We start from the raw sequence: 25,386 nt of genomic DNA on the forward strand, positions 1-25,386 counted from the left end.
GCTGTGAATTTGTTTGAAACAAATGCTTAAATGAGTGGGCAAGTGATGATTCCATCTGTGCCTCCTTTTTTTGTTGCTAAGCGAAAGAATTTATAATAGTCTCTCTAGAAGAAAATCATGAAACTAAATTGAAAGTTTAGGACACAAAGCTTGTTTCGTTAATTTCATAAAAGATTTTTTAATGTCATTGTAAGAGAGTGGCTGTTGGGTTAACTATTTAAATTCTATATCTTTACAATAGGGAGAGAATGGGATTAGTGTTACTTTTAAAAAGAACAACAATGGCCAGGAAACCTTAAGTTTTCTTTTGATATACAATTCTCCTAATATTCCTGTATTCCAAATTCCAGTCCCTTAGTTGTCTGTTTTAGAGAACATGTTGTATACTGATACAGATGTGTTAAAACGGATATTTTATATGAATACTGACTTTATGCAGGCTAAGATAGCTCTAGAAACCTGCTATGAGAGTTGCTGAATATAGGTCTGAATTTTGTCGTTCATTTGTCATGATGTATGTCATAAATTGGAAATAATTTGGGAATAAATAGAATTTTAAAAAATGAAAGGAACTCCTATTAAAATAGTTTCTGTTGCTTTAATATTAGAATGATTCATTTCAACTAGGAATGGTGGGGAGAGGGTATCATTTCTTACAGTATTTAACCTTTTTCTATTTAAATGGGTTTGCCTGTGGCAATTTGGGAACAGATTACTATGTACCCTAACCCAACTTTCCCAACCTTTTTAAAGGCTTAGGTGGACATTTTCCTTTAAGGCACGTTTAATGGGGCATGATTCAAAGTACCATAGAGAAGAAATAGATAATGCAAACCAGTTAATTTTACTTGGATTTATAATCAAATTTCTCCTTCCAAGTAAATTACTATTGTGTGGCATAAAATGTCTTCTGGCGAACTGGGGAATCTTTAAATATTACAAATAAGTCTTTAGGATTCAGAGTCAGCCAGGCAGCTGCCCTGCAAGTCTGGCTGGAGCCTTCCTGAACTGGGCTGGCTCTTTCTTGCTCTGTTTGGATAATACCAAGTAATTCAAAGCAGCCTAGCAGGGGAGTGGCTGAGGTCTCCTGAGAGTAGAAAATTGCTTTCCTCCTAGAAGCGTCATGAGTAATGGAATAAGGTACCTAGCAAAGAGTACAGTTTAAACTGGACTGCGATTAACTTTGTGTGTGGCTATTTAGAAGTGAAGTGTGTTTCCTCTCCTCCTGCACTCTCCCTTTCCTGACTGCGGAAATGGAACATCCTAAACAGTCTTTCTTTTTTGCCTTGGCTTAGTTGTGCTGTAGGATTGGGACCTGGGCTTCTGTGTTGAGGTAACTTCTGTTGTGAGGAAGTAGAGGACAAAGCCTTATGTCATGATTTTCTTTGTATTACTTGGTGCAGGGCCATTCTTAATTTTGAACCACTGCCTGCTTTCTGGTTTACTTTTGATTAGCATTTGTTGGATCCCTCACGGCACGGTGTAGGTGGAGCTTACAAAGGTGTGGATTTTGAACAATGTGACTACGCTTTTTCAGATTTGGGGTTGCTGTTGTTTTTGCCTTTTGGGATTTTTTAAGGGGAGGAGGATGAGGTGAAATGCCTGGGAAAGAAAACAGTGTGATGTGTGTGGACTCTGATATGCTCATAGGATTGGATGGGAGGTCTTCCTCACTCTAGCCTCTGAACTGAAACTGTACCGAACGTATCTTGTGCATGTGCCAGAGCCGCCTCTGCCCCGATTACTTACATAACACCTACTGTTTAATCAGAGTAGTGATTTTCTGCCTGCTGCCCTCCACATACTGTGATAGAATATTTGACTCTTGTTTTTATTTGCTCTGAAAATCAGATAAGCAGTTGTCACAAAGGAAGAATTTATCTTATGTCATCCATGATGTGAGTCCTTGATTACTTAAGCAGCCCCTTATCTTAATCCTGAACATTAGACACAAGGAATCCTACTTTGCGTCCATGAAATTTAATGGTCATCTTAAAATATTGTTGCAATGCTGATTTTACCTGGGTGAGAGGTGGGAGTAAAGGGGGGAAGGGAAAAGTAATAGTAAACTTTTTATTTTATTAATATTAGGTTGAAGATTCTAAACATATCTATAAATGATTCATCAAGCCATTAGCATTTTTTTTCTTTTGAATTGTAGTAAGGTTCTCTTATTCTGTGGCTGTTGTGACTTAATTTTGTTTAGCAAACATTTGGGGCAGGGATGAGTAAAGGAGTAAACTATGTGTGGTAAATAGAGATAAATCAGAAAACAGGCAGCAATCGGGTAACAAACTGACAAGTGCTTCTCTTCTGTGTTTTACATTGTCACACTAAGTTCTGTGTACAATTTAAGCTTAGATTTTATCATATGGATGGACAAAAATAATAATATTCTCCATTCAGTGATGAAATCTGAGTGATACTTAAATAGTAAGGTTTTCAGACTTTGCCTGCAATTTGTGAAAGATAAATATTAGGCGCCCCCCTACTGTATAAAAGAGAAGGGGGTTCAGAACATTTATAGGGATCCATGTTGCTCATGCTCCATGTTCAAATTAATATAGTGGATTGTGTACGTTTGATAGTGTCACATTAATTTTCTGTTTTTTCCTTCTATATTTTAAAATTCTATAGAGGTGATTCTTGCTGTCTCATTTCCTGACAGCTACTATAGCATCCCTATGTACTAATATCTGCTTAATAAAAGCACTTTGTTCTCAATGAAGGTCTTAAGGCTTTCCTTGATCCTGTTATGTAATCCTGGACTGTGTTATTTGCTGACTTCGGGAGAGAGGAAGCCATGCCTCCTGATTCATAGCTGTCATGAAAATATCTAAGATTCTCTTTGCATTCGATTTAGCAACAGGAAGGACGGAACGGTTCACAATTGTGCCACAAAATTATTACTTCCTGACATGCATGGAATTTCTACCTGAATATGGTATACAGCTGATTAATTTATCAGCTGTTTAATCAGCTGTATCTACCTGAATTATGAATTTATTTTTCCCTTCATGTTGCCACTATCCTTATTACCAAAGCTAAAAGAGGGGAAAGAGAGAAAACTCAGTGAATTTGTTCCTGGTTTAGCAATACAATTTATAAAAGGAATACTTCTTACCTAGTTTTAAACTAATTACCATTTCTTGAATCAGATAGTGAGTGCCTCTGGTCTTTATTTTGAAATTGACTGATTCTGAATTTAGTCCCACATTAGTGTGCTTAGTTCTAAAAGCAAGGCTTTGTTTTCTTCTGGGTATTACCTGGTAATACCCAGGTCAATTAAGAACATTAGTGGAACTTTGAAGGGAAAGCAATTCCATAATCTCTTTGGAATCCAGTTGGGCAGATGCCAGTTGCTATACATTGGGAAAGAAAAGGAGGAATCAACCAATTAGAGGACCTTTTTAGTGCTTGAGAAACCAGCAATAAAGTGTAGATCTTAATTCTGAAGAGCAGCCATGATTAATTGAAGTATAAAGAACTAAGAAAAAAAAAAATCTAACTTCTACTGTCTATGATATTCCAATAATGAATGTCTGGCAAGGATGACTAAATAGAGGTATTTAAATCAACCACTTGATTTCTTTGTTGTTAATGATCAGAAGTTGTTAACATATAACAGGCTTTCCCAAATGTTAAATAAAAGCAGAAGTATTTAGGATTGTGTTCAAACCTGGCTTTGCCACTAGCAGTTCTTTGGCCTTAGGGTGGTCACCAGACCTTGATTTCCTCACCTGTAAATGGACGAGTTGAACTTAATGACCTTTAAATTACCTTTGGCAGTTCTATACAGTCTTATGTTACAAAATTGAAGGTTTTATAGTTTCATGACTGAAAGTAGCACATAAATATCATGTGAATCTGGGTGTGGCAGCATTTAATATTGAGTAGCTTGTAGAAGGGATATAACCAGAAATCAAATTTAGTCGGTTGAGTAAAGGCTTTGCTTCTAGATTGCATCTTTTCTTTTTTAAGATAGGCCTAAAAATTATTGTGTTTGGGAAACCGTTGTTTCAACTTGGCCTCAACGAAATGTTTTTGTTCTTCATTTGGGGCCCATGGGGCTCTTCAGCCATGAGAATTATTTGATGGAGCCTGTGAACCCATCAGTGACTGAGCATTCCAGTTACATGATAGATATGTCACTTATGTATGTATGATTATCTTCCAGAAGCACTCAGATGCTAATGTAATGCAATTAAAACACATTTAAAGGTGTTGCTGAATTCATAGTGGCCTTTCGTTACGAAAGTTTTTGTTGCTGTTGTTTTACTTGTAGCATTTGCTGGGGTGGGGGTGAGGTAGAGGATAGGGGTCTTCAGTTTCCATGGAGGAAAGCCTCTATGAAATATTTTGATTAAAGTAGGTCTTAATAGTTACAAAAGGTTATGAAACTGTTCTAGAGAACTTCTCTAATTGCTCTGCTTTATACTCCTACCATCAGAATGCTCCCTGTCGCCAAAAGGAACATAACATAAAAAGGAATTTAATGGAGGAAATGGTGAGGAGGAGGAGGACAGAGAGGAGTGAGGGAGGAGGTCCCTTACCCTATCCTAGATTGTCATCTCTACCAAATAGCATTTTGAAGCTTCTGATATCTGAAACCATCTTTTTGCCCTTCGAGGCAGAGCTAGGAGTGTGGACTGTTTAGGCTACATCCTGGATAATGTCTGACATTGTGTAGCATGGCAGTTCTTGTTGGGAGGGGGAGACAGTACTACTAAAACCTTCTTTAAGCAAAGTGGTTTGAAAGTATCTTACAATTTAGCTTCTGCTTATACTTCAGCTCCGCTCACATTTGCGCATATTCTACCTACCAGGTAGGCGGAAGGACACTTGATGTTGGACTGCATTTTTTCTTTTTGAGGTATACCTGGACAATCTCTATGGAAAGAAGCATTAACAACCAGTTTCCAGTGAAAGGGCACTTACTTCCGACACCATTTCTTTTATTGGGTGCCCCTTCTGAGAATTATCTCTAACCTAAATCCTTACAGTAACTTTTTATGTGAGTTTTGTGGACTCCATTTTACAGATGAAAAAAAATGAAGTTCAGAGAGATGCAACAGCTTCTGTAAAGTCATTCAACTTTCTGGTACCTAGAGGGTCAAGATAGGAACACAACCTCTGGCTCCTGGTTCAATGGCTCAAGTATTTATTGTGCATCCTTTAGGAGGGAAACAAATACAAGAAAACTTAAACATTTTTGTCTAGTATGGTTTGACAGAGGGTAGGCATTAATATGTCTTAATTTTACTTTAGAAGACTGGATACAGATTTTAAAATCTGATTTTATCACCATAATCCTCTGTGAAAGATTTGGATCTCACTCTTGCTGATTTTATAGGAAGAATTCCTTTTTGGGGGCTGGAGGTCAAGATAGAATCACTGAGGGAACTTTTCGAAGCTGACTTGTTTTCTTCCCTGATTCTGATTCACCCGGTTTGTCATGGAACTTAATCATGTGTATTCCTCAGTTGACTTAGATATACTGCTCTCCTTTCCCACTCCCACCTTGACTCCACTTTGGGTGTATATATAAAGTTCAAAGCTGTCTGAGGCCATTCTTATAAGGAGACTTTAAAAAGTTCATGGAAAAATGGAATTAAAAGGTTAAAATAAAAAATAGAAACTTTATTTGTCAATATAAGCTCCACCATGTTCAAAACACTTTTGTAAGTGATGATAACCAGCTACTTAGTCCATCTCTAAAGAACTGAGGGTCCTGGGAACTTAACCATGTCAATGCAGTCTTTTTCACCTTATTAACTAAAGAAAAATGGGTGCCTTTTACAGATTTTTTAAGATTAGGAAACAAAAAAGAGTCAGAAGGAGCCAAATCAGAACTGTAAAGTGGATGCCTAATAATTTCACATCAAAACTCTCACAGAATTGCCCTTGTTTGATGAGAAGAATAAGCCAGGAGCATTGTCATGGTGGAGAACATGGTGGTAAAGCTTTTTCAGGCACTTTTCTGCTAAAATTTCAGCTGACTTTCTCAAAACACTCTCATAATAAGCAAATGTTATTGCTTTTTGGCCTCCAGAAAGTCAACAAGCAAAATGCCTTGAGTATCCCAAAAAACTGTTGTCATGACTTTTACTGTTGATTGGTCCACTTTTCCTTTGACTGGACTCTCCCACCTCTTGGTAGCCATTGCTTTGGTTGTGCTTTGTCTTCAGCATTGTACTGGTAAAGCCATGTTTCATCTCCTGTTATAATTCTTTAAATAATGCTTCAGAATCTTGATCCCACTTGTTTAAAATTTCCATTGAAAGATCTGTTCTTATCTGCAGCTGATAGCACCCATTGAGTGGAAAGTTTGCTCAACTTTAACTTTTCAGTCAGAATTGTGTAAGTTGAACCAGTTGAGATGTCTGTGGTGTTGGCTGTTGTTTGTGCTGTTAATCATCGATCCTTTTCATTTAGGGCACTAATAAGATAAATTTTCCCTCACAAATTGATGTGGATAGTCTGCCACTGTGGGCTTCATCTTCAACATTGCCTTGTCCCTTCTTAAAATGAGCTATCCATTTGTAAACTGCTGATTTCTTTGGGACATTGTCCTCATAAACTTTTCATAAAGCATCAGTCATTTCACCATTCTTCCATCCAAGCTTCACCATAAATTTGATGTTTGCTCTTGATTCAATTTTAGCAGAATTCATGTTGCTCTGCTAGAGGCTCTTTTCAAACTGATGTCTTATCCCAAGTTAGATTCTGTTCAGACATGTTATAACAAGTTAATGCAAGTTTATTTTGGTGAAAAAAATTTGAAAGCTATGCATAGTTTTTTCATAATACACATTTTCCATGAACTTTTTGAAGACCTCTTGTGCAACAAATATACATCAAGCATCTGCTAGGCGCCAGGTGCTATTTTAGTCTGTTTGGATCCACCAGGGACTAAAAACAAAGACACCTGGCCTTGTGCAGCGTATTCTCTAAATAATTAGCATATATCTTTGAATAGCCCGTTTATTATTTAATTTTGAAAGTTAATAAATAAGAGGAAAACTGAGAACCTCGAATATTGATAGGAGAAAATAAAGACTGGGCCTATTGAGAAATTTTAACAAAAGGTGGAAATGTTAGATCAGGTATGAAATTCAAGTACCTTTTTCATTAAAGTTCAAAAAAGTCAGTGGGGTGTGGGTGGCTCACACCTGTAACTTTGGGAGGCCAAGGTGGGAGGATTGCTTGAGCTCAGGAGTTTGAGACCAGCCTGAGCAAGAGTGAGACCCCATCTACAAAAAATAGAAAAATTATCTGGGCATGGTGATGTGTGCCTGTAGTCCCAGCTACTCTCTCTGGAGGCTGAGGCAGGAGGATTGCTTGAGGCCAGGAGTTTGAGATTGCAGTGAGCTATGATGACGCCACTGCACTCTAGCCCAGGCAACAGAGTGAGACCCTGTCTCAAAAACAAAACAAAACAAAACAAAACAAAAAGTCATCAAAATTTATGTTAAATAAGTGATTAGAGTTAATGATAGATCTGTATGCAGAAAGCCAGCTGGAGACTTTGCTGATTGCCTTTTGGGATTTGGACTTCAGTACCCAGTTTTAAGGGTAGCTTTTCATGAGTGTAGGAATAGTATTCTATTTTATAAAATAATGCTTATAAATAAGGAAATCACTCTTAATTCTTTTTAGTTCCTGTCATCACAGAAAAGTCTATTTAGATTTCTTTAGTCTTATCTCTCAAGTTCTCAATCATTTACAGCAGTTTAGCTTGCGGTCCCTATGGATTTCATAAGTTTATCTTAATCGTTTTTTATATTCACCTCAGTACAGAGAGCCATTTTTCAAAATCATTTTTACCTTGGGGCCAATTCTTTTATGTTTATTCACTGGTTCTTTTAAGATATGCCTCTTGTGACGCATGTTTTTTTTAAATCAACCTTTTTGCAAGGTAGAAGAATTTTAATTTACTGGCTTGGCTTTTTCTGGATTACTTAAAATTTTTCTACTACCCGTTGGTCTGTTTTTCCAATTTTCTTTCCATTATATTATCCACCCTAAAAAAAAAAAAAGCAACAAAAACTGGCTTTGGCCGGTTTAGTTTGGACAAAAACTATGCCTAGTTTTTTAGAGCTTAAAAAATTACCATTAATCACTAGTATCGTTAACATCCTCTTAAGGCAAGTTATCTTGTTGCTCTGTCCTCTAAATGTAGCATCCAGAGTCAGAAGGCTTCTGGGGAGGATAAAAATAGCTTTCCTGCTTGCTGGTTTGTTGTTAGCTTTACTGGCAGTAGGAAATCTTTTGAATTCCTTAATTGGGTCAGTTGTTTATGAGTTTCTCTCTAGATATTCCCTTCTGTCTGACATTCTTAGATGCTTTTAGGTCTTGCAACGTTGCACCTGCCCTAAGTTATAGTCAAAGCAAGCCTTCCTTTATATGAAACCTTCCTTAATCTGTAGAAACATATTCCATTGACCTTACTTATCTTATAGATAAATGTTATTTTCTTTTGCTACTATTACAGTCTGTTTTTCAACTGTCCTATCACAATTGAAAAATTAAATTTGAGTTTTTGGTTCAAAAGGAAGATCCTCCCTGGTTTTATGAAAGGAAATATTTTAATAAATATTTAACTTTGAATTTCAAAGTTTTATTTCCTAAAATTCTTCTGCTTCTTTGTCAGTTTGGCTTTGATTAAAGTAAAGAGTTAGGTTTTTACTTTTCTCTCCCCCCAAGAAGAATTATATCCCTGTTTGTAACCAAGGACACTAGTAAACTCTTATTTCTCTTAAGCTGAAAAATACTCCAGATTGCCACTCCTTTCTTCATGGTCCCAGTGTGCAATTTGTTGGCCAAAAGGAATTCTCCCTCTTCCTTTCTCAAACAAGTGGAAAACTGTTGGTTATCTCTGGACTTATAGTTGGGGAGGGGAAAGGAATTAATATTAATTAAGTACCTATTGCATAGTGGGGGACTTTTCTTGGTATTCTGCAAAAGTTATCTTGGGAATGTCTCACAACAGCTTTATGAAGTATTAATAAATGGAAATATCTGTTTTCCTGAGTTTCAGCAAAGCTAATTTGACCTAGGTCACAAGATGAGATTGACTAGACTTTACTCTTTTCACTGCATCTTTCATGACAAAGAGACCAATTGCTGGCTTTGCTTCATTCATTCCAGCAGTTATTTAGTGAACACTTTTCTCTGCTCCAGGCTCTGGCATGCAAGACCCAAAATCCGTCCATAAAGATCTTGTTGCCCTAGAGCAAGAGATAGCTTAAAATAGGTAATTTAAATACAGTATAGTAGGTGTAAAGGATGCCCTTTGGAGCACATAGGATTATCTGAATCAGAGAGAGGGTAGCTGGAGTGGGGCAGAGCAGACTTCCTATAGAATGTGAGGCCCAAGAGGGGAATTGCCTGGACAGAAGGGTGGTGGGGGCTTGAGTGGTGAGACACTGGGGGGCAGAGAGAGGAGGGCATTCCAGACATAGGGAGTAACCCAGAAGTAGAAGTTATAGACCAGCAGTTCTAGATCACTGGAGTGCCTGACGTGGGAAGGGAAATGGCAGTGTGGAGAGATAGGAAAGGGTGTGAATTCAAGAATTTTTATAAGCCCTAGCCTTTAAACTGAAAGCCGATCTGTCCCAGAGAAGGGTTTTGTTTAGCCTAAACTCTGTGCGTGTATTTAATGAATTTTAAGTAGTTCTTTGGGAGGGGGCAAGACTCTCCAGTGGTTATCAGTCCCAGCCAGTTCCTCCTTTGTCATTTTGCAACACAATTTCTTTATTGGAGGTTGGTTATGGCACACATAGGTCAGGGAGTAGAATAAGGTTTCTGATTTTGATTTGGGGAGTCAAATCAAATTTTTAGGTCAGTATAATAAATTATTTAAAATTTTATTTATCATTCATATTGAATAAGTTTTTGTTAGTTCATGTTGATATGTGTTTTGCATTTGTATAAGTATAAAGTTAGTATTCAAAACCAGGGAATTTATTACCCATTTCTTGAGCTTTTCTGTACATTGTCCAGGTCCCCACAACACCATCTTGCAGCAAGTCTCAGGCAGTGTTGGTAAAAACAGCAAATGTATAGAGGTAGGTAGAAGTATCATCTTTAAAGAATTATTAATCATAGAATAGCTTTGATATACTTAGATGTGAACTATATCAAATTAATAGGAGCAGAGGTAGAAGGAGTACTTCTAGTTAAACAACAACAGATGTATGTATCTTTATGTATGTGTGTGTTAGAAGTTTTTAATTGTGTTCACCACAGACTCCCCCTACTTTCCTTTGGAGTATCTAAGTGTTAATAGTGTGAATCAATAAAAAAAATTGAACTTAGAATTTTATGCTACTTACCACTTTATAGGACTATATTAACTATGTTTTAGAGAACCTTGCAGAGTTATTTTCTGTTATTGTTCCTGGGCCTGTACCATGTCACCAACAATACTGGCATGACTCTGAAAAAGAGAAGATCATAGCATGAAATCTAATATCACTGTAGAATATTTGGTATTTTCCAGTGTTTGTGTATTTGAAAATGGCAGCATTTATTGTATTGTTTCCTATTGAATCATCAGTAACAATAATATCTGGGTTACTCTTTAGAAAATAACTTTTATTTTACCTAATTATGAAAGTAATACACATATTGCTGATATAAAAGAATATTTTCTTCTAGTCTTTTCTTCTTTCATCTCTTTGGCTAGGTTACTTTAGCGCCTTAAAAGAATATGATAGTACATACTGTTCTTTTGAGCACCTCCTCCTCCTACCTATTCTAAGTCAGTCTGTTCGGTAAATATTGCTTCTCTCCAAATCGCAGATACCTAGCATAGAATTACCTGCTTGGTGTACGGATATGTAGAATTTGGTAATGTGGATCCCCAGAGTCATACTGTGTCTGTTGCCTATATTTGGCTAAGGTGAGTCATGTCGCCAAATATAGCCTATGCCTTCTGCATGATGTATGCCAGGCTTCTGGCTCCAAATGCCACAGCTGACCTCTGGAGACTACGACTTTTCCTTTCATAATGTCCCTTAAGATTAGGGCTGCTGATCAGGCAGTGTTTTTTATATTTATAACACACTCAATACCAAGAGCATTCAAAGATTGAATTTTACCCACTAATTAGGTTCAGGTGCCTGAAATCCTAATGCCTTCCTTCTGCCTTAAACAATTCAATTCTAAATGTGCCAAAACCTGGGTTATGATTATAGATAGATGAATTATCAAAAAATCAAACAAAACCACAGACACTGGGTTATAGTCATATTCAGTTATCTTAATTATTTTTATTTTGTTACCCTTTATTTATATATGAAATGCCGATGTTTTAAGTTCAGTAGCATGAACTCATTGAATGCTCACCCGGTGCCCAAACAGGAAACTCAGGATGCCTAAGTTAAAAAAAAATGCTCAAGTTCTAAAGAGGGGCTGTTATGTAAACAGATAAGAAAGTTAGCCAGAAGGTGAAATGACTAGGTGAAAAGGCTGGATATTGTTTTGTAGCTACAAATAAAATTAGGTGAGTTAATTTAAAAAGTGTTTTCCCTTTTGGGAATAGTGTCTTGTAAAAAGTTGAGCCTGAAAAAACAAGATTTGAGAAAACCCTTGAGAAAACTTACACTCATAAAAAAACCTGCACGTGGATGTTTACGGCAGCTTTATTCATAATTGTTAAAACTTGGATGTCCTTCAGTAGATGAATAGATAAGTAAATTGTTGTCCATCCCGACAATGGAATATTATTTAGCACTAAAAAGAAATGAGCTATCAAGCCATGAGAAGACATAGAGAAACCTTAAATGCATATTACTAAGTGAAAGAAGCTGATCTGAAAAGTCTACACTGTGATTCCAACTCTAGACATTCTGGTAAAGGCAAAACTATGGAGAGAGAAAAAAGATCAGAGGTTGAGAGTGGCAGGGAGAAGGGATGAGTAGGTGGAGCACAGGGAATTTTGGGGGCAGTGAAACTATGATACTATAATGATGAATTCATGTTGTTATACATGTTTTCAAACCTATAGAATATACAACACCAAGAATGTACTCTAAACTGTGGACTTTGGGTGATAGTGTTGTGTTGATGTAGGTTAATAAGTTGTAATAAATGTACCACTCTGGTGGGGGATGTTGATAATGGGGAAGGCTGTGCATGTGTGGGGACAGGGAAGGATATTCGAAATCTCTGTACTTGCCTATCCATTTTGTTGTCAACCTAAAACTGCTCTAAAAAAATAAATACAATCTTCATATATTTTATATGTGTGTGTGTGTGTGTGTGTGTATGAAATATCCCCCTACACCCTTCATTGGGAACATGGAATGAGGGCCGCTGTCGGAGATGTGCGAGAGGATGGTCAATTAGCTAGCCATGGACTAGAAAATGCAGAAGTGTAAATTGTCACCTATAGAACAGAGAGGATTTCAGAACAGAAATAAAAGAAAGAGTGCAAGCAGAATGTGAAAGGCATGTAGAAGACTTAAAATTCCCATGGCACTTATAATGGGAATTTTTGGTAGATTTCCAGAAAGGAAATGACTGATATGTGTTATCCATAATAGATTATGGATGATCCTTTAGATATTTTAGTTGTAGAAAGAATTTACAGAAGAGTAGGGCACACAGGTTAGAGCAGCATTATGAAAGTTAAAAAAGAAAAGTTTTCTTAACATCACTGCTTATATTTAAAAGTTTAAATGGAAAGAATTACAGATTGTTTAACAGAAATGTCACAGGTGTATGTGCTACTCAGAGGCTAAAATTGATTCTAGCCTGACGGGAATCATATCACAAGGCAGATCAAAACAGTGAAAACAAGTCTCACTTTCAGAGTTCAACTGTGAACTTTGCCAGTGATTCTTCAGTGTCATGAGTCTTGGCTGAAGGGTAGAATTTATAATACTTTATATTCAGAATAAGCACCAGAAAAAGTGCTAAGTGTCATCTACTTTGGTGGCAAAGGGATTCTCTTCAGGAGGTGTGTGATGAGGTAAACTCATAATTGAGTTAAGGGATATTTTTGTTCCTGTCAAGTTGAAATTCTCTCTCTCTCCTTAAAAGTTACCCAAAAGATGCGTTTCTGATAAGGTGAAACTTCATTTGTTAAACTGGGCCAGCCAGTTTACTAATTGTCTTTTGGATTCTTATTGTTAATTATCTTTCCTTAGCATCAAACAAGAGCCATTGTGGTTCATATAGAACAGTCTTAGTTTCAATTGGCATGTTAGCATTAAAAAAAATAAGAATATCTCCTTTGAAATATAATAATAAAACATTTCCTCTTAACCTTTAACTTGAACTAATATAATTAAATGTTTTTATTTCTGTATTGACGTATGTCATCTTTTAGAAATGTTTTATTAATATAAAAAATGGTATGTGTGATAGCTCTTGTTAATTTATTAGAGAGTTTTACAGGTTAAAATGTATACATATGTTCCATTACAAATTAGCTGCTACTTTGAGTTGTGATTCAGAAATAGTATTCTACCCCTCTCTCCAGATTTTAACAGTTAAAGGTCATTTTCTTTTTCCTAGCATCTCAAGTTTATCCTTTTTTAAAAATATACTTGTGACAAGTCATAAGATCGAGGCTGTAGTTAAAGCAGTTCAGATAGAATTCACCAGCTTCAGATAATTGGCTGTGTACATTAGCAATAAAGAATGAAACCAATTTTTAGGAAGAAATTAACAAATCAAAACTAATTTTCACTTTTTTTCCCTCCCATCTCTGTCTCTACCTCTACTCTCTAAATAGGAATAAGCTGAAATTTTAAGTGGAAAAAATAACAATTTTAAAAACCCTTTTATTTGGTTTTAAATTGTAGGAAAATTATAAAGTTCAGATTTTGTTTCCTGTTGGACTCCAAATTTTGGATATGGATTAATTATAGCTGCTGGCAATAGAGGATAGTTGTCTCTTTTCATGGCATGAGTTCATTTCTGTGGAGACTATTTCAAAGAAGCAGGATTTTTCTGAAGAGTTGTTACTATGTAGCTGTCTCTGGTTCCAAGAATGTTCAGTGGAACTAGAGAGAGTCCTTGCTGGCATCTTGGAAGCCTTATCCCAGCCTCAAGGCATGGGGGAGCCTCTGCTAATCTGCTTTTCCGTAGCCTTTGAGAATCATGGTTTTGTGGGGTTGGAGTTCAGACTGCTGTTACCTAAAGGAATGTTTGTAGTTCTGAGTCGATTTCAAGTTCTCATCCTACTCCTGATTTATAGAGTGCTGAACTATAGCAGAGAATTAACAAGCAGGTTCACCTCTCCATTCCTTACATGAGCAAGACTATTGAGGGTTCTCCACCATTCTTCCGAAGGTGGGTGCAGATAGCATGCAGGGTTTAGAGACTTAAAATGTTACTGTGGTGATTCTTGTTTTATAACTTACAGCAGTGGTCCCCAACCTTTTTGGCACCAGGGACCGGTTTCATGGAAGACAATTGTCAATTTTTCCACGGATTGGGGGTTGAGGGTGGGAGGCAGAGCGCAGGTGGTGATGGGAGCGATGAGGAGCAGCTGTAAATACAGATGAAGCTTCGTACACTCACCTGCTGCTCACCTGCTGTGCCCTGTTCTAAAGTTTCATGGAAGACAATTTTTCCACAGACCGGGGATGGCGGGGGTGGAGGGCAGCGAAGCTCTGTGGCCGGGTCCCTAACAGGCCCCCGACCAGTACCGGTCCACAGCCCGGGGGCTGGGGACTGCAGACTTACAGCGTAGAACTAGATACATGGTGTATCTCCTAAGGATTTGTGATCTAGATACCTCAACTTACATGTAGAAACTCTTCCAAAACAGAAATGTAATTTCTTAAAGGTAGAGAAATCCCAGTGACATTTATTTCCCCCATTCATCTGTGGTTACCAATTTGGAAGACAGCTCTTAACAACCAAATTTTAGTACCTTCAATAATTCATTTTCGAGGGCATTTTGAGTGCCCATTTTAGGTTCAAACTAGATTTTTGACACATTTCAAAATTCAAAGGAAAGCAATGTAGCATTTGTTCAGTGCCTACTGTGCTCTGGGAACCGTGCCACGGGGTTTTTGGTATTTTCTGTCCTGCGTAAGTACAATAAAATGTTCTTTACTTTATGTACGGATTCCCCAAAACATGAATTAAACCCATCAGCATGTCTGTACATGTAGGAATAAGCCTGGCACTTTTGTTATGAGTCACAAAGGAAAATATTATTGCTAATTACATACTTTTAAAAAGTAACAAAACACCACACAAATTAAAATTTTTCACATTTATGGGGCAAAAAAAAACGTGAAGATTGTCATTATGAGTTGTTCTTAGAACATAACGGAATAAAGAAAATTACTTTGGTTAGGGATTTGAAAATTAGAATGACCTAGTAGTTAAGAATGAGGGATATTTTATTTTCCCACTTTCAAACTTTCCCTTTTTGAATACTGGTGAACATCCTGATTGATATGTCCTCTGATTCAAATACCTTGCCTATTTAAAAGCAGTCAATTCAGCTCTGTTATTGAATAAATTTAAAACATCTATGAAAAAAGTAAATTTAGTAACGGCCTTCTTTTACCTTCAGGTCGTCTAAACTATTCATATCCAGGATCCGATAGCTCTCTGCTTGTTAATGGTAAGTGATAATTGATTTACCCTAGTGAAGTGCACAAAACTGATATAAGCTAGTACTAGATGAGAAAATACAGTAGTTGTAATTGAACACTTGGAGAAATGACATTAGTTTGTTCTGTAATGATAATTGTAAGTTGCTATTAAACTATCAGCTATTTTAAGAATAATTTCTTTACTTCAAAATTGTGGCAGAGCATATTTTTTTGTTTTTTTTTTTTTTTTAATTTGAGAGCCAACCAATTCCCTGACCTGAACTTGGTGACAATGAGAATAAATAAGAATCCTAAAATGACATATAAAGACTGGCTGCATCTAACATTAGTTTCTGTAGAGTGACCTTTGAAAAGTCAATATAAAAGCCTAGAAAAATGTTTCAGGAGCAGGAGAGGATAATCAGAGATCTAAAACCAGAAAAAGGCAGCCTAAGCCCACAGTGCTTGACATTGCATCGGACAAAGTCATTTTCTGTTTTCTGTCTAATGAGAACAAGAAAAATGAAGTTTTATTGGCTTTCACAGTATCTTTGGTAGATTCTTCTTACCTGTTCCAGATATTACCAAGTTTTCTGTCAAGTTTTCTTTTTATATGCATAATGAAGCAAGCTAAATTTCAAAGGAAAGAGGGGGACATCTACTCACAGAATTAAAGAATTTTAGTGTCTATTTTTTAGTAGCATAATGTCAAACAACTGGGTGAAATAAAGAGGTCTTATTTACTTTTCTGCTTAAAATGTAGATAATGCCTTCCATTTGCCAAAGCTCATTTTAAGTCCCACCACCTCTAAGAAGTGTTGTTGACTAAATTGTTATCTTCTCATCATTCCTACAACAAATACAAACAAAAAGTCTTTTACTTCTTGTCTATAGTATGTTGTGAATGGGGAATTAAAAATTGCTTTTGGCTGGACGAGGTGGCTCACTCGTGTAATCCTGGCACTCTGGGAGGCTGAGGCAGGAGTTTAAGACCAGCCTGATCAAGAGTGAGATCCTGTCACTATTGAAAGTAGAAAGAATTAGGTGGGTGTGGTGGCACACACCTATAGTCCCAGCTGCTCAGGAGGCTGTGGCAGGAGGATTGCCTGAGCCCAGGTGTTGGAGGCTGCTGTGAGCTATGATAATGCCACTGCACTCTAGGCCAGGTGACAGAGTGAGACTCTGTCTCAAAAAAAACAAATAAACAAAAAAAAATTGCTTTTATAACTGGATCTCCTTTTAGTAAGTGTTTGAAATCAGTGTGCTGTGGAATGTAGGATTGCTGAGCCAGGAAAAATCAGGAGATTTGATTTATGAGAGTTGCCGGGTACTTCTGATCTTCTGGAGACTATATAGTTTCTGAAAACCTTGCTTGTTTATTAGACTTTGGTTTTTTCATGCTACAGTGGCAGAACTAATACCATAATATAATATTGTGGCATAAATGTGTATAGGCCAAAAACTAAACAGTGGCATCAGGATAAGGAGGACATAAGAGATTCATGTACAAGGATTTACCTTTTCCTGTGGAAGTAGTTCTGGAGTCAGGTCCACGTGCTGGAAATTGCTGTAAGCCAAGATTTGGGATATTGCTGTGTGATCTTAGGCAAAGTGATCAACTCTTCTTTGTCCCAGTTTCTTCATGAAGTTGTTCAGTTGGTTAGGTTGCCTCTGGGGCCTATCTCTAAATTCTCTCTCTAGTGGGTTTCCTTTAAAGCTAAATTCACTTAGTTAAGAAAAAAGTCTATGATTATGAGATTGCCTTTCCTTTTTTCTTCATTAATAGCTTCTTTTTAAATGAATAGATTGTTTTTTAATGACCTTGACTTGGCAAAGAAAAAATTAAGGTCACTTTTCTTCCAAATATTTCTGTTTGGAAATTGTTTTGGTTCATGAACTCTAGGCGGGGACTAGATAGTTTTTACTGTTGCATACATGAAAATTTTATTATAAAGGTGTACTGGCTGAGGTTAACATTGTCTCAAACTGAAAGATATGAAGATAAGGAACAAGAAGAGATATCAAAGAGGAGAAACTTGCTGGCTCCTTAAGCAAGACCCAGTAGTGTGGGGTTATGACTGCCATGGTCTGGTACTCAGCTTTGTGGGGCTCCAAAACTTGATTTTGTCACATTTGATCAAGTGTTAGCTTTTAATAACCAACCAACTACTACCAATTTATTCATTTATAACAAAGGATAAATCTTCTAGGTAGACCAGATGCTGGAGGTGACTGAGACCCATTCTCTCTCCAGCAGCAAAGTCCAGATATATATAGCAGAAGACTGCTTAAAAGTCATCATGAAATTAAAGCTAGGTGGAGAGGAGAGGTGTTGATACAATTCCTTAGTGACCTTGATTTAGGTGTAGGCATTGCCCATTCTCCCAGTCATATTTTTGAAACATCTAGAGTGGATCACTTCTGTAATAAATTAATCTCCTTCATGTCTTGATTCTTAGTAGTTTTGTTGTCACTTTAGCTCAAGTTTTGGAGGTAACTATATTGCAAACCTACTGTAATGAATTGTACTTAATGAAGGTAAACTCAAGAATTACAGATACTAACCGAACCATCTCTTAGGATTGTGGTGAAGATTAAATGTATGTAAATCACTAAGCATAGCACCTGACACATAGTAAGTCAAAATAAAATAATTAGAATAAGTAATATTTTTGTCTAGGAATATTTATGCTGAAAATTTATAAGAAAAAATACATCGCAAGGGATTAAGATGAGTTTGTAAAAATTGTCTATGGTTGAACATACTTTATCTATTATTAAGATAGATAACCTAAAACTATATTCACTTTCAAGTGTACTTTCTTCACATTTTGTACCTATGCAGCCTTTTCTTAAAACTGAAAATAAAAGCCCAGTAGAGTCATTGTTTAATTTTAAGACTGAAGGGAGCTATATTCTTCTCTGTCTGCCATAAGTAAACTATTCCAACTTTCAAAAACCTTTAAAAAGGTGATTATATAGCCACTATGCTTTGTTTCAGTTGTAACTTTCAGAGTTTCCCTCCCCCCCCCCAAGTATTTGTTGAGTTGAAAGCTGTTTCTTGTTTTGTTTGGATAAACATATAAGATCTGTTTACCCTCTTTCTCACATGAACATTTTAACATGTACATTTGAATTTCAACTGATTTTTATTGTATAATTTGTTTTGAAATTTTGAAGCAATCTCAAAGCTTTCTGGAAAGAAGCAGGGCTTAAACCTTCAATAAATAAAAAGAAAAAAGTCAGAGTTGTCAACCAGTTTTTTGCAGTTTATGTTGGAATAATGTTAGAATTTCCGTGTACAAAAATAAATGGGGCTTCCTCATCCATAGATCAAATTACTTGTTATTATTATTGGCCATGCTCAACCATCAGTGTTTATACTATGCAGGGACCTTCACGTACCACTCATGACTTGTAAAAGGCAATGCCAATATAATTCAACAGTGATTGATAATTGCTATGAGTGTTAATAATGTACATTCTGAGGAATTATTCAATTTACTGCTGTGTTATTAGCTGTAGAGGTTTTTTTTTGAGAGGCAGTCTTGGGCGAAATTTTTGGATTTTAAATGTATTTTAAAAACCAAACTTTCTAGGTACTTTTTGAATGCTGTATTAGTTTGCTAGGGCTGCCATAACAAGTGCCATAGACTGCATGACTTAAATAGAAATTTATTTCCACATAGTTCTGGAGGCTACAAGTACAAGATCAAGGTGTCATCAGGGTTGATTTTTTTCTGAGGCATCTCTCCTTGGCTTATGGATGGCTGTGTCTTCATGTGGTTTTTCCTCTGTGCCTGTCTGTGTCCTAACCTCTTCTCATAAAGGCGCCAGTCCTGTTGGATTAGGGCCCATCCCAATGACCTCATTTAATCTTAATTACCTCTTTAAAGACCCTGTCTCTAAATTAGGTTACATTCTAAGGTACTGAAGGTTAGGACTTCAACATATGAAATTGGGGTGAGGGGACACCATCTAGTCCCTAACAGATGCCTTTTACTAGTAAATTTCATGTAATAGGAATACAGTTAGAATATCTATCTTATGGTTATAAAAAGTAAGCCTGAAACTTAGTTTCTCAGCTAAGCAAGGGGGAGTCCTATAAGCTGGACTTACCTCAAATTCCTCTGGAATATCTTGGTTTAGCTCCAAGATAGACATTGGATTAAAAGATTAATTTTCCTTTTACCCAGCTTGAAGCTTTAATTTTACCTAAGAAACTATCACCACCTCTGTGTAAAAGTACTTGTGCATTGTACTTTTTTTTTTTCCGTCTCCTAACCTCCCATTCCATTACTTTAGCCCTCGGGATTAGCTGCTTCAGATATGAACCTTGTGGAAGGAGAAAGTTATAGAACAACAACAACAAATGTTAGGTTTTAAGAAACTCATGTAATAAAAAAAAAAAAAAAGAAACTCATGTATGAGGCCAGGCGCGGTGGCTCATGCCTGTAATCCTAGCACTCTGGGAGGCCGAGGAGGGCGGATTGTTTGAGCTCAGGAGTTCGAGACCAGCCTGAGCAAGAGTGAGACCCCGTCTCTATTAAAAATAGAAAGAAATTATCTGGACAACTAAAAATATATAGAAAAAAATTAGCCAGGCATGGTGGCGTGTGCCTGTAGTCCCAGCTACTCGGGAGGCTGAGGCAGGAGGATCTCTTGAGCCCAGGAGTTTAAGGTTGCTGTGAGCTAGGCTGACGCCACGGCACTCTAGCCCAGGCAAAAGAGTGAGACTCTGTCTCAAAAAAAAAAAAAAAGAAACTCATGTATGTATTTCCTTTCCTCTGAGGGTATCTGTTCACTCAGAAGCATCAACTAAATATTTGCTTGTCCCAAAGGAGGAGGTTAATAAGAAATCTTTTAAAAGTTAGCATAGAACTTATCTCAGAAGCTATCCCTGTAACAAAAACATTTGTACCCCGTTAATATTTTGAAATTAAAAAAAAAGAACAATGTTTCTTCATTATAGTTTTTTGGAATGAAAGGTAAGAAGATTATTTGCTTGAAGTGGGAGAGAAATCTGTCAAAAGGGAGGGCATAAATTACCCAAGAGATATGTAGACTATGATCACTTACTGAAAATGTATATAATATGATTCTAGTTGCTACAATAAGGAGCATGTGAAAAGATCCCTTTGTGAAAAAGATAATATGAAAAATATTGTAAAGTCTAAAGTGTTCTACAATTGTTAGCCTTAGAATAGTAATGAGAAAAGCCAAGAGTGATTGTCAGAGATCAAACTAAGAATATATACATATGAGTTTGCTTTTTGAGAAAAGTAGGAAATTATTGAGTATTACATATACACATGGTATCTTTCATTATTGCCTCATTTGCTCCCAGTTTTTATAAATAAGGAAACTGAAGGTTAGGGATATACAGAAACTAGAGTTGCATTTTCTGCTCTTCTCTAAGGTAGGTGTTTACAAATAATGAAGTGTCATATCTTTATCATATCTTATGAATATACTTTGAATATTGTACCAATAAGCTAATATAAACACAAGCCAGTGTGACGTAGGTAAGTCTAACCATAAAGCCTATATGTAAATTAATTTTGTGGCAGTGGGCCTGTAAAATTAGGGGTTAATTTATAAAATCATTTAAAATGATTCTTTGCATCTTTGTTGAATTGTATGGTTTGATCTTTGTAATGATTGTGTTTGCTTTTTGGTTCTACCATCTTTATTCTTTTGTTCACAGATTAACTCCTTTTAGCTCCAAGCCTTTGATTTATATCTTTTTAACTGATTTAGTAATTTGGTTAATTCTCCCCCACATTTTTTTTGGTCCTACTGGAAAAGTAGGTTATTTGATAATCTCTTGTCGTCTCAACCACTCCCCACCTCCCCAACACACACACACATTTTTTGTCCAAACAGAGTTGCTACTTGCCTTTTCACCATGGGGACGGTGAGAGGTGCACATGGACAGAGAGCCTAAGGTAGATTAGAGAAATGCCACAGGATCAGGTCTTCCATTGTCTGCTGATACCCAGTAGTGGTTTATCCTTTATGGCCTAAAGTCTTATTGTTTGCAAAATTGGCTAGGTACTCTCATGTATGAAAGGATGCTTTTCTTTAATATATCATTTATTCGTTTTTAATATAAGTACCAGGAAGAAAACCAAAAAGGGTCTGTTAACAAATAGCATGCACAATACTAATAAATTCAGAAATGGTACAGAAAATGGTACACAGAAAGGGATAAAACAAGAAGTGAAAGCCACCTTTTCCCATCTGAGTTTCTTTCTCTAAAGGTTCTTATGGTTATTTCTAGAAAAACAATTTATGCATATTCCCACGTATGTGTTTATATTTTCTTTATTGTAAAATTTACACAATAAGGATCATGCAGTACACGTTCAAGCTACATATTAGAGAGCTTTAGGAACATGTGCCACATTTTAAAATGGCTGCATGCTAGGTATTTTTTCTTTTGAGTGTATCACTATTATGGATACTTTGTTTCTTTTTGACTATTACAAATGTTACAACAAATAAGAAAAACATACTTTTAAGGAGATAAGTAATACTTTATTTCTATAATGAAATGTGTGGAGAGAGAGAGAGAGTCGGGAAGTCCTGACAAGTCTTTCTGTAACTTTGCAAATCTGACATCACAGATTAATAGAATAATTTACTGGAGCGAATTTGATGCTGAATAGGCTAATAACAAGGAAAGAAAGCATTTGTAAGCAATCCTGTAAACTGTTTTTGGAAATAAAGTATTTATCAATAGATCTAATAACATGCATCCAGAAGTTATAAAAATTTATGGCCATAATGTTTCAAGCCTATTCTAACATTCTTGAATCCTGTTAATCTTACATTAAATTATTGAGGACTTTAAAATCAAAACTGAGAAATAACAATAAAAGTGGATAAATATATAAGTAGTATTCATTTTAACTCTGGGACTAGGGAGATTTTTAGTCAGTGGTGATAGCATGTATTATAAAAATCATTTAACAGTCTACTTTTTGGTAAATAAAGGAAAATTCTGAAAAGAGTTTATTTCAGATGACTTAGCTTGAACTTTTCCAAAATACAGATTTATTTAAACATAATTATAGCCATTTTTTTTAAACTTGCCACTTCCTCAGATATGTGAGAAACATCAAATAACAAACAACACTTGAAAGTCATGAGATTGGAAATCTGTCTGACATTTTCCTCAGGAAAGCAGCGAGGATCTGTGTTACCACATTTTGTCACAAAGTTTGTGCCGGTGTAATTTGAAATAGGTGAAAAAAAGGTGCTTAGTACATCTTTTATATATAGGATAAAGTAACACCATTTAGCATTCTGTTAATATTTGGGTTCTAATTACATAGATATGTTCACTCTGGAAAATGCATTGAACTTATAATAATAGTTTACTTTTCTGTATATGTTATATGTTAAAATTTATACTAAAAATAATATATAAACTATTATAATAAGCAGAAACCAAAAATTATACATTCTCATTTTATTAATATATATTCTTAGAATGTCATTGTTTTTACTTTTTTCAGTATTAATTTACATTGATTTCCCCATTTGGGCAGTTTTTATAGCTGTAAACATTGTACGCCTATAGCCTATTTTTTCTTAATATGAGAAATGTCTACATGGTTTTCAGAATTTAACCATGAATTCTTCAAATCAAAGTTTTAGTACACATTTGAAAATTTCAAGGGTATTTGATTTTAACTTTCAATCTACAGCCCTTACATGCCTGAAACTATATTTATTTTTAAAATAATAAAAGCTGTGAGAGTTTCCATGTTAATTTTGTAGCTTTTAAAATCTTATTCTTTTCAAATATCTGTTTTCTGAGAAATCCAAACAGCATCAATCAACTTTTTAAGATTGACAGAACCAGGATTTTCAAATCATTAATTTGTTTCCCCAAACTCCCTTGTCTCTGAAGCAACTGTATGAATAGAATGTTCTTAAATAAGCAACTGCTTTTGTGATATCACTTGTCTTTCTAACCTCTGTATGATTGACTAAGTCAGAGAATACCTTTTCTCCCCTAAACTTAAGACCTATTGAAGGGAAAACCTAACTGCTCGAAGGAGATTTTATGTTATTTTAATCCATTTGCTCAAGTACTTTGGTGAAATCCAGGGCTATCTAGTAGTGGTAGAAATGCATTTGAGTATGAAATATTGTTTAATTTTGGAGAATACCGCATGGTATTCTTGAGTTATACTTATTTAGCATTTGTCTAAGGCTGAGAATAAAAACCCTGACCAGTTTGTGTAGTGACTTCTTAAAGGTGCAATATTTTCTAACTGAAAAACCTATCCCAGCTTCCTGTTTAAACCTCATCCCCAGCCAAATCCCCACTTGTTCCATTTGCTTATGTCCTGGCCATCTTTCCCTGAACATTCTAGCAGCCCTGCCTGTAACATTGCCAGGCCTGGGATGCCCTTCCTCTGTTTTTCCTTTAAGGGCCACCTCAAATGCTCCCCCTCGCTGTTTCATCAGAACTATTTGCTCTTCCTCCTCTGTTCCTGTTGCACCTGTCGCATAACTAGTATAGCAAGAGGCATGGGACATTATCATTATTTGCTTATGTGGCCCTCTGGCATTTAAGGTTGCGAGTTCCTTGAGGTCAGGGCCATATGCTATTTACCCACAGTGCCTACTGAGATCAGGCATTCAAGAAGTGTTTGTTGAATAGAATTGAGAGGTTTGGACAGGTTGGGCTTATAAGTGCCGGTTTGTTTTAGGGAAGATATTTTCTCAAAAGTTTCCCGATTAAAATTTTATACTGTCATTTCCTGAGTATTTAGGTATATGTTCCTGGATTACTAATTACCTTTTCTTTTCCCCTTGGCTGCAGCCTGCTTATGATAAAAATGCCAAACCTTTTACTTTTCAACATTTGGGACTTGGTAGATTTGATTAGGGACAAGAAACTGTTGGCTAAAAAGAAGTTTATAACTTGCCTAAAGATTTCATTTGTTATGATTTTCTTATGTTGGGGATTAACTGAAAAATACTGTAAAATTGTTGTTTATCTTGTGGTGAAAAAGTCATGAATGAAATATTGGTATATCTACTAAATTGCTAGGTAGGGAATTCTGAGAGAAAATATGATTAATATGGTAATAGTTGGTTTAGATCATGTTATATGCTGCCTTAGTTTCATAATAGTTTGAACCTTGGGTGACAATTACAGCAAAAAGCTTTCCTTAAAACAAGATTCAATAAAGCTTTACAGTGTCCTTGAAGAACTTTTTTTTGAAAAAAAGAATGCATTAAATTGACCTCTCACCATCTAGTTCCTTGTTTTTGAGACATTTACCAGAAAATGAAGAATATAGCCAGTTTTTTTCAGTTTCAAAAGCTGGTAGATAAAATCACAGTTGATTCTTTTGACAATGTTTGAAAGGTTGTTTTTTTGTTTTTTGTTTTTTTCTCATTTGACATGCAGCAAGGACATATGGGCGAAGGAGAGGTAACATTATTGTTTCTAACTTTTAAATATATCAGTTGTATTTGGAGAGGACCCAAACTTGTTCAGTTTCTAACCTTTGTGGGGAAGGGGTGAGGGGAAATGAAACATGGCTTTGATCCTTACATAGTTTTTGTGGTACAGTTAACATTTTAGACATTCTCATTTGAAGGAGTTAATGAGCCTAGAGAAATTATCAGAATAGTAGGGCGTGGATTTGAATCAAAGTGATTTCCCTATATTATATTAGAAACTCAACTTATTTATATTTGAAGATTTGCTTTTTTTTTCCTGAAAGGAATTTCTTAGGAAAAAAATTAAGAATCTTTGTAAAGGAAAATATAGTTAGACTAGTCTCCA

At 36.0% G+C, this 25,386-nt stretch overlaps 1 protein-coding gene across 2 annotated transcripts in view; it reads left to right on the forward strand.

Moving 5' to 3' along the window:
* Positions 1-25,386, forward strand: part of CPEB4 (cytoplasmic polyadenylation element binding protein 4) — a 65,132-nt gene that overhangs the window by 24,172 nt on the left and 15,574 nt on the right. Inside the window, exon 3 of one of the 2 annotated variants that reach the window (XM_012649729.1) lies at positions 15,548-15,598. The exons of the other annotated variant lie outside the window; for it this stretch is intronic. Within the exon in view, the coding sequence (XP_012505183.1) occupies positions 15,548-15,598 (51 nt within the window). The remainder of the gene's footprint in view (positions 1-15,547; positions 15,599-25,386) is intronic. 2 annotated transcript variants of the gene reach the window in all.

Source organism: Propithecus coquereli, unplaced genomic scaffold (genome assembly GCF_000956105.1).
Source record: "Propithecus coquereli isolate 6110/MARCELLA unplaced genomic scaffold, Pcoq_1.0 Scaffold301, whole genome shotgun sequence".
Classification (NCBI taxonomy): Eukaryota; Metazoa; Chordata; class Mammalia; order Primates; family Indriidae; genus Propithecus; species Propithecus coquereli.